General features: G+C 56.4%; 1 protein-coding gene across 1 annotated transcript; it reads right to left on the bottom strand.

Moving 5' to 3' along the window:
• Positions 1–2,707: 2,707 nt before the first annotated feature.
• Positions 2,708–9,143, bottom strand: DMRTB1 (DMRT like family B with proline rich C-terminal 1). Its single transcript, XM_004588789.2, has 4 exons — positions 8,438–9,143; positions 6,410–6,618; positions 3,948–4,134; positions 2,708–2,826 (listed from the first exon to the last, which is right to left on the bottom strand). The coding sequence occupies exons 1-4, from the start codon at positions 9,027–9,029 to the stop codon at positions 2,708–2,710; spliced, it is 1,107 nt and encodes a 368-aa protein (XP_004588846.2). The 5' UTR covers positions 9,030–9,143.
• Between the last annotated feature and the right edge of the window lie 208 nt (positions 9,144–9,351).

Below are 9,351 nucleotides of genomic sequence, written 5' to 3'. Positions count from 1 at the left end.
AGAAAGAAAGTCTTTGAAAAGGTAGAGTCTGATGAGAAAGCCAGCCGTGGCCCCAGCGCTCCATTCAGGCGGGGTTTGGGCAATGAGCTGCAATGAGCAGCGTCTTCTCGCACCCCACTGCAGTGCCTCAGCTTCTGTCCGGAGCCACCAGTCACCTCGCCAGTTCTGGGCTGCAACTAACACCGACTGCAGGCCTCGGGCCTCAGTGGGCCTCGGGCCTCAGTGGGCCTCATTCTGCTCTGCTGTAGTTGGTAACTTCTCTGACAGCGCCTGCCTGGGCACCTACCAGTTGGCTCCACACCACCAGCCTGGTGTCAGACTTCGGATGAACCTCCTAGCTAGCTGTCCTAGGACCTATGAACTCACCTGGTCACAGGCAAGACAGGTCCTGGCTTCTCATCCCTTCCTGGCCAGAGAATCGATGCTGCCTCACCCCAGGTCCCAACCCCTCCGTGCACCCGGACCGAGAGTACCCACTGCTCTCTTTACCTAACACATGCTTGCCCTTTAAGATGCAGCCATCCGCACTGCAGGCAATGGCTCAGGTTGCCTTGTACCCAGGCAAGTGCTCCACTGCTGAGAGAAAAGCAGCCAATAGCTGGCAGGCATTCTGGGCTTGGTTCATGCCAATTCTGTGTTAACTCTATCAGTGTGCCAGCATAGTTGCCTATTAGACTTTTATCTTTTTAAAGGTCCAGGGGGGAAGGGGTCATGCCACTGTGGGTGCGTGCCAGCCAGGGTCACTCCATCACCATGACTGATGTCACAAGTGCATGGGGAGGGTGTGCACTAAAGGAGTGGGGCTGGGTCACTCCATCACCATGACTGATGTCACAAGTGCATGGGGAGGGTGTGCACTAAAGGAGTGGGGCTGGGTCACTCCATCACCATGACTGATGTCACAAGTGCATGGGGAGGGTGTGTATTACTAAAGGAGTGGGGCTGGGTCACTCCATCACCATGACTGATGTCACAAGTGCATGGGGAGGGTGTGTATTACTAAAGGAGTGGGGCTGGGTCACTCCATCACCATGACTGATGTCACAAGTGCATGGGGAGGGTGTGCATTACTAAAGGAGTGGGGCTGGGTCACTCCATCACCATGACTGATGTCACAAGTGCATGGGGAGGGTGTGCATTACTAAAGGAGTGGGGCTGGGTCACTCCATCACCATGACTGATGTCACAAGTGCATGGGGAGGGTGTGCATTACTAAAGGAGTGGGGCTGGGTCACTCCATCACCATGACTGATGTCACAAGTGCATGGGGAGGGTGTGCATTACTAAAGGAGTGGGGCTGGGGACGGGATGGAATGGCAGCCGCTGAGGGCTTGCTTGACATTTATAGGATGATTTCTGGAGGTTCACATGGACTTGACCACTGCACCCACAGGTAACTGAGGGAGCTCAGATGGGGTGGATCAGAAGGGGGAATCCAGAGGGCCTCAGTGGATCAGGCCAAAGCACCTGCCCACATGTACAAATTGAAAAAAAATTATAGGAAAAAAAAAAGATGCAGCTGAGAGTGTTGTCTGACCACCCCAGCCTTTACAGCTTTGATCCAGCCCCGTCTCATCAGATGATCAGTCACGTCCATGTTCCTCTGGGGCTGGCCGTGGTGTGAAGGTAGGAGAGACACGTGATGTTTCTTAAATGAAAGTTCCAAGGAAACCAAGGAATGAGGCCCAGGGCCCTGAAACAGCACGGGATCAAGCTCTGCTTGGCAAAAATGTGCCCCCTCTACCCTCCCACAGCCACCTGGATGGAAGCTAGATGGAAAACTAAACTCTTGACAATGTGTCCACATCAGATTCCCTTCAAAAGTCTCTGCTGTTTAATCAGAGCAATAAAAGAAGTAGAGACATCCGCTGGCCTGGCCCAGCACTCCCGCTGGATAACCAAGGTAGAGGGCCCTGCCCGAGCTGGGACATACTAGAGGCCAGCAGGCGACAGGCCACCAACCCAGACCCAACCCCCTCCAGGCTCCTAACGCAGCTTTCAATGGGTGGGAAAGAACAAATTGTGCACAAGGATCTCCACTGTACACTTTTATTGCAGAAGCCCCCAGACCCAGAGACAAAACCACTGACGTCTCATGAGTGCTTGGGAACAACCTGCTTTTTGAAGTCAGAAACAGCTATAAAAATATCAAAGATCAAACTAGATTTTCTAAAACCAGAAACAATGCCTATCAGGACTTAAACGTGGCTCCAGTGGTCAGGATGCTGGATAGTGGGATCCCCGTGGACAAAGAGGGGTGTTGGCCAAGGAGGAGGAGCAACCAACACGGGACGCTGCAGAACCTGCTGTCAACGCCCTTGGCCTTGGCTGCTCTCGATGGCCTCAAGGGGCTCAGAGCTGATGTCAGTGGTTCCCCAGCCCCCTGGGGACCAGGCAAGTGCAGCAGAAGGCTCAAAAATAGAAGGCACCTTCAGTGCTGAGTGGGGCCAGAGGAATTCATAGACCCAGCAGCACACTGGGACAGCTAAATTCATTCCCACACGCAGGCTTCCAGCTGCCCCACTCTCTGGCATCCTGGGCTGCCAGATTCCAGATGTCACCCTCCACCCCCCCAAACAAGAATCAACTTCTACCTGCCTACACATCATTGAATACAGATAAGAAAACTGTGGCTGTCACCTCTTGCCCTCCCCTTCCTCCCTCCTGCCCCCGTCCTCCCACCCGCTGGCCCAGCAGTGGGCTGAGTTTAGTTGGAGTACTCCTTGCACTCCACCTCGCGGTGCTCCTCCAGGATCTGGGGCTCCTCCGGGGTCTGGGCCTCCCCCAGGGTCTCAGCCTTCTCCAGGGTCTCGGCCTCCAGCTCATCTGTGGAGGAGAAAGGAGGGGGAGCAGTTACACCTGCTTCCAGGTGCAGACCTCTGTGAGGCTCCCATGTCATCTCAGCCCTATGGAATATGAAACTGAATTTGCTCTGCATCTTGAGCCTGGAACTGCAGCCCTGGCCATAGGGAACATTTGCAGGTGCACCTGCAGCCGGCCCCTCACACAAACTGGCTGGCATCCATCCAGCTAGGGAACTCCATAGCTCTGATCCTTGCCCTCCTGCAGAATGGACCAATCCTTTCTGGGGACCAGGTGACATACAATGAGTCAAGTTCCACTCACGCCTTGATCAACTTTAAGCTCTAGTTATTTCTCAGTGACCTCACAAGGAGAGGGACTATTATTAACCCATTTTTGCACATGTTGAAGCTGAGGCACCCCAGAGTAAATGACCTTGCCCAGGGTTCCCCAGCTGATTAAAGTGCCTGGAGTGATTCAAGCCAGCCTACCACCTCCCCAGCTAAGGGGGTGAGACAGTATGTGCACAGCAAGTATGCAACAGGCCTCTGGCTTCCCCTCAGGAAAATGGGAGTGACATCACTAGGCCACCCTGTGCTGGCCCGCATTGAGTTAGCTAGACCTCTGCATATACAGGCAACTTGGAGGAAGACTGGGAGGCTTTGGGCAGCAAAGCCCTCAAAAAGGAAAATCGACTGAGAGCATTCTCACTTTCAGAACTTCATCTGCTCCTCACTGAAACCTCTTGGGGAAACCAGTGCAGTGCTAAAGAGACTGACCTGTGAGTGCCCAACAGAGCCCCGGGCACCAGTGGCGGAGCTGCCAAGAACAGGGTCGCTCCATAATGGTCTGGGCAAAGGGCCCAGCCCTAACTGTCCCAGATTGGTTCCTGCTGCTGCAGGCTCAGCCCGAGACCCAACACATGCATACCCCTTCACGCATGGGACCACCGTGCTGCTATACTAAGGGACTGGGCATCAGACTTGGAACCAGAGAGCTCTGTGCACCTCCCAGCTCTGCCATGTACGTCCTCCAGGACATCTCAGGGCATGTCCGAGGCCCTGAGCTCGCCATCTACTTGGCTGTAGGTGAGGCTTCCCATTCTCCACAATGGCTGGAGAACCAGGAGCGGGGGACCCACTTACCAGGATTTTCTCTGTCTGTGTCAGACAGGATGGTCAGTGAGAAGGAGGGTGATGGTGGTGGTGGTGGTGGCGGCGGCAGCAAGTGGAGCGCAGAGAGGAAGCCTGGTGGCAGGTATGGGGGCTGTGGTGGCTGAACAGGTGGCAGCGGGTAGAAAGTCGGCTGGAAGTCTCCCACTGGTTCTGACACCTGTATGGCATGTGTGGCCAAGAGGCAGAGGGGGACAGTGAGCCAGGGGCCCATAGTTGTGTCTGTCATTTCCCAGATGGAAGTCCCCCTTCGGGAAGCACCACCTCTAGCCCAGAACACTGGGTACAGAGCCCTCTGGATACGGTGTTGGGTCAACCCCTGCTGAGTGATCCAAGGCAAGAGACAATGCAAGCATGATGACTGGACCTACAGCCTCCTGGGCCAGCTAGGGCAATGGGGTGCCACTACTGTTCTCCCAAGAGGACGAAAAGCAGATGGAGGGAGATGAAACTACAGGCCCAAGCCACAGAGCTGGGAGCTGGCAAAGGCAGCTGCAAACCCTACCCATGTGTGAGGCCACTGACCTGTACCATTAGGTGCCACAGAAGGCTCTGGGGTCTCTCAAGCCCACAGACTGCATCCTGTTCGGCCTGACCCTGATCCAGACTCCAGAGGCAGCAGAAGACTGGAGTACTCATACCCAGCCAACGAGCTCCTTGCTGACTTCAGCCTGGCCTGCGCTGGCCACCGCGGCCATTTGCGGGCTGAACCAGTAGGCAGGAGGTTTCTCTATTTCTCTGGCTTTTCGGTGCATTTTTAAATGAAAATAAAAGACAGAATTCTTGAAGAAACTGCTCTCCTTTAAGTGATTCTGAACTCCCCAAATGCTGAGCCACCTGCCAGCTCTCCTGGCAGCACCTTAAAGGCTCCAAGCCAGCCTGCAGCCATCTCCTTCTGGGACGCCTATCCTTCCTGACCACAAAGGAGGGAACAAACTCCCCCCCCCAAGGCACCTGCAACGTGCTAGACCCTGAGTGAGGTATCTTGGATGCACCACCCCTTGTTACTCAGGGGCCCCAGAAGTTAGGTGCTCCTGCCCCGACCCCAGGTGTTGTTGCCAGGTCACACAATGGAGAAGGGATCGAATCCCAGGGTTGTGAAGAAGAGACTGTAGGAGACAGGGGAAGGCTGGGGCATCCCCGGGGCCCACCTCAAAACCTAGACAAGGGACACAGCATAGGCAGAAAGGAACCTGTGGGTTCTTGGTTTTGAAACAGTCTGGCAAATAAAGGCCTGATCTGCACATGAGGGGGAGGATGGGGGATTATTAGCGCTTCAATTCTGGGCTGCTCAGCCAAGCCTTCCTCTCCTCTCCCCGGATCACAGCTCCTGCCTGGGCCTGTGGGGGATGCCCAGCCTGGCTTACCAGCTGAGATCGCACTTGGCACAAAGGCATCTGTCAGGCCTGTCCATCAGCGCCTAGCCTGGACGCCAGGCCCCAGGATTCTGCGTGAGCAGATGGTGCTGAGGGCCCCGCTTGGCCAGAGCCCCTCATTGTGTGGAGGCTGCTGGGGACATCTTGCTTTCTTTCTCCTGGGCTGGAAGGGGAGCAGCCAAAGGAGTGCCCACAGATCACAGGCCAAGGTGCAGTCATGAGGAGGACTGGGGGCCACACCTGGCCTGCTTGGCCTGAGACTTGCCTGGGGCAGCAGAGAGCTCAGGGGACCAGGTGTCCCCGTGACACCACCAGCTGTGTTGTCTAGATCCCAGTCCCTCATGCCCCAACTTTACGACCTTGGATAAAGGTTGAATTCGACCGAGCCTTTTCCCACAACTCTGCCTGGCATCCTAACACTCCTCTGAAGGCTCTCAGAAGGGCCGGAAGACAGCTGGTGTTCTCGAACGTTTTTTCCCTTGCATCCGTGGAATGAAATCGGTATGCGCAGCAGGCAGGAGAGGCTGATGGGGTAGCACAGAAGGGCGGGCTTGTGCCCTGGAACCCTTGGGATCCACTACAAGACTACAGCCCAGGACCTGCACCTCCTGCCGCACTTGTTAAACTAAGAAACCCACATGTTCCCTGCATGCCTTTCCGCCTTCCTGCAGGGGCAGTGTCTGGGATCCCCAAGGGGCAGGCCTTCAGGTGACAGCACCTGGAGAATGGTGGTACCTGCTGCACTAACTGTCCACCCCCAAAGGGCCAGGCCCGGGGAACCCCAGCCAACACTGGCCTCTCCCCGGGCCCCAGCTCTAGCAGTCCTCCTCCAAGATGGTCAAAGTCTAAAGGCCCCATACCTACCCCGGTCAGGTAGCTGGCATCTGAAGCTGCAGAATCCAGCCACATGCCCCACCCAACAGGGGTGACTTGTTGCATGCATTGCAGCCAAGCCTGTATCCTTCCCACTGGGAAGCTTGGTGCAGAGTGGCTGCCCCGGGGGGTTGACAGTCACTTCCCCACCTGAGCAAGGGCAGCTGGGACAAGGAGGGGACTCACCAGGCCTCCACCAGGATACTGGGTGCAGGACACATGCCGGAAGCCAGCCTGCACTGGCAGGCCTGGAGTTGGGGCTGCATCTTGGTAGCCCAATGGGAATGGGCGGAATGGGTGCATGCCCACCGAGCAGCCTGGGTACAGCTTGCCAGGCTCTCGCTCCAGGTACTCAGGCCCAACAGGGCGATCCATGTTGATGTTCAGAGCCAGCCCTGAGGAAAGCAGGTGGTAAGACAGGTTAAGAGAGATGGACCTGGGGCCCCAGCAGCACATTCCAGCCTGGGATAGTAAGTAGCACAGCCTCCCTTGGACTGGGCCCCTAAATGAACTCCCCCCCCCCCGTCTCCCTTACCCATCTCTGCCCCTCCTACTCTACCAGGTTGTTTCTGCCTCCACTGGGCCCTGCTGGGCAGCAGAGGGGATCAGAGCTCCCAGCTAGTCCCCCACTGCTGAGGGAAAACTCTCCCCCCAGCATCCCTTTGTGTCCTGCACCCTAGGCCATACTGCCCAGTGCATCAGTGCACTTGAACCCCCTCCACCTCTGGCACTCGCCATGATGGCTCAGCTGCACAACGGAACATCTCTACCAGCCCTTCCTGCTCTCCTGATGGGTGACTAGCATCCCTCCAGAGCCCCAGGGGGCCAGCAGTGTGTGCCCCTACCTGTACCTAGGTGCCAGAGTCTGGGGCCTGCTGCTGTACAGCCACCAACAGCACTACCTCCCCGGAAAAGTAAGCTTCTCCTAGGCTTGCTGGAGCAGGTCTGTTTTCCCACCAGCTGGCTAGCTCCCTGAGACACAGATTTTCCGGGTAAGTCCCTGGAAGAAACCTGTCCGAGGTTACAATGTGAGAAACCTCAGACTGGACACTCTCTACCATGCCACCATGGGAGAAATACCAAGAAAATGTATCACACCAAAGAGACAAGGAAAAAAAAGTTAGATTTTTAAGACTTTTCACTCCACATATGAGGGCAGACGCTCATGTGGGAGCCCGGCATTACGTCGGGCAGAGCTGGGGTTCAGCTGCCGGCTCCCCGGCTTCTGATCCTGCTTCCTGCTAAGCTCAAGCACTTGGGTCTGGACCACCCACACCCGGTGACCAGGATTAAGTGAGGTGTGGCTCAGCTTCCGGCCGCTGCGGGCATTTGGGCAGTGAACAGTAGACGGAAGGCTGCTCTCTGCACGTCTCTGCCTTTCCCCCCTCTGTAGTCCTTCCAAAACACATAAATCCTCAGTGACAAAAAAAATTCCAAGAAATCCTTCACCAGACTTAAACCTGTATATAAAAGCTACAAGACATGGGGAACACATAGTTTACGTACAAAATGGAGATGGAAAAACAATCACGTTTTGGTACACTGTTCTGGAGAGTAGGGGCGGCTACCTCTTGCTCCCACACAGGACGAAAGAATGGCAAGGTGAACGCAGGTGCACACTGGGCCAGGTGCAGCAGCAGGAGAAGCCGCTTGGCCAAGGAACGGCAGAAAACACCTGCCAGCCCCACAAACGCTCCCGGGAACGTTCTGGGAGCAGAGCCTGCAGCCTGACAAAATGGCTGACAAAATGGCGGAAAGCACTACACAGGCACGGGAGGGGCCTCTTGCCCCCGGAAAAAGGAGGGGATGCACATGCGTATTCACAGTTGTGCGCCTTCCACCTGTCTACAAGAGGCCCCCAGCGCCAGAAGAGGTGCGCAAGCGCAGTGGTGCAAATCTCGCTCAGCGTCCCCAGGGGGAGCCACTGCTAAAAGGGCGACGGGGGCCATCTTTTTTAAAGCCAAAACTACAACGGAATGTTCAAAGGCCTCTGGATCGCCCTTTCTATAAAAAGACACCCGACCCAAGTCCCTGACTAGAGAAAGGCTGCTTAAAGCCAAGCATTTTTCCCCTCCTCAAACCTCTAAGACCCTCTAGCCCGGCAGCCCGTTCTAACGGGATCAGGGACTAGGCCGCATTGGGACGCAGTGGGCCTGCAGCCTGAAGGGGAACTGGACAGCGGCGCCAAAGCCAAGCAGGGCCCTGGGATCTTACCAAAGTTGGCGAACGGTGGGCTTGGTGGAGGCAGCAGCGGTCTGCATAACTCCTGGTGGCCAGGGCCACCTAGGCCGCCTAGGTCGCGCAGGTCTGGGGCCTCCAACCCGAGGTGGGCCGCCATTTGGCTGCGGCCACCCAGGACAGGCTGGAAGGCACTGGGGCCAGGGCTCGGGCCTCGCGGTGGCCTCTCACAAAGGTAGACTGCCGCGCGGCCATCAGGGCCTGGCGCAGGACCTGCTGCAGCAGGCAGTGGAGGCAGCGGGCAGAAGCTTGAGCCCTGGCTGGTGGCCGCGGCCGCAGCCCCAACTCCGGTTGCAACAGCCAGCTCAGGCCCCCGGGGGGCCGGGCCTGGGGCCTGGGCCTGGGCAAGCTCCTGCTCCTCCTCCAAGCCCTGCTTCTTGAGCACCTTCTGTGCGGCCATGATCTTCTGGCGCTCCGTAATCAGGTAGCACTTGTCACAGGTGCACTGCTTCCAGTGGCATTTGCCTGCATGGCCCTTGACAGGCACCAGGAAGCCATGGTTGCGGCACCTGGAGCATTTGGGGGTGCGCAGAATCTTGTCAGCCAGTTTTGCAGGGTCCGCCTTCATACTGCAACCGTCACCTCTGGAAGCTGCCGAGCAAGTGGCGCGGCAAGGCACCACATCCCACAAGTCCCTGGTGCCGGGGACACTGGATACACTTGTAACAAAACGGCGCACAGTATGTCCCAAGAAACGTCCAGGGACGGCCTGCAAGAAGACCCTTGCATTCTTTCACGCCCCTTTTCAATGCAAACTTGAGATTTCTGGACTTTGGGTAGTTAGATGCAAGGGATGGGTATTAATTTTTATTGGCATGCTACTGTATGTGTACCATCTAGAATATCTGCAGGATTAGGCATTTAATTTTTCCAGACATGGTATTCTCGCC

This window comes from Ochotona princeps, chromosome 2 (assembly GCF_030435755.1).
Source record: "Ochotona princeps isolate mOchPri1 chromosome 2, mOchPri1.hap1, whole genome shotgun sequence".
Lineage (NCBI taxonomy): Eukaryota > Metazoa > Chordata > Mammalia > Lagomorpha > Ochotonidae > Ochotona > Ochotona princeps.
This window is presented reverse-complemented; position numbering and strand designations above follow the sequence as displayed.

Excerpts from the sequence above, each read along its gene's own strand:
- DMRTB1 (XM_004588789.2), bottom strand. The coding sequence starts at position 9,029 with ATGAAGGCGGACCCTGCAAAACTGGCTGACAAGATTCTGCGCACCCCC. Across the intron at positions 6,619-8,437 it reads CCCACCGTTCGCCAACTTTG|GGCTGGCTCTGAACATCAAC; the intron begins GTAAGATCCCAG and ends TGCTTTCCTCAG. Across the intron at positions 4,135-6,409 it reads AGTATCCTGGTGGAGGCCTG|GTGTCAGAACCAGTGGGAGA; the intron begins GTGAGTCCCCTC and ends CATGCCATACAG.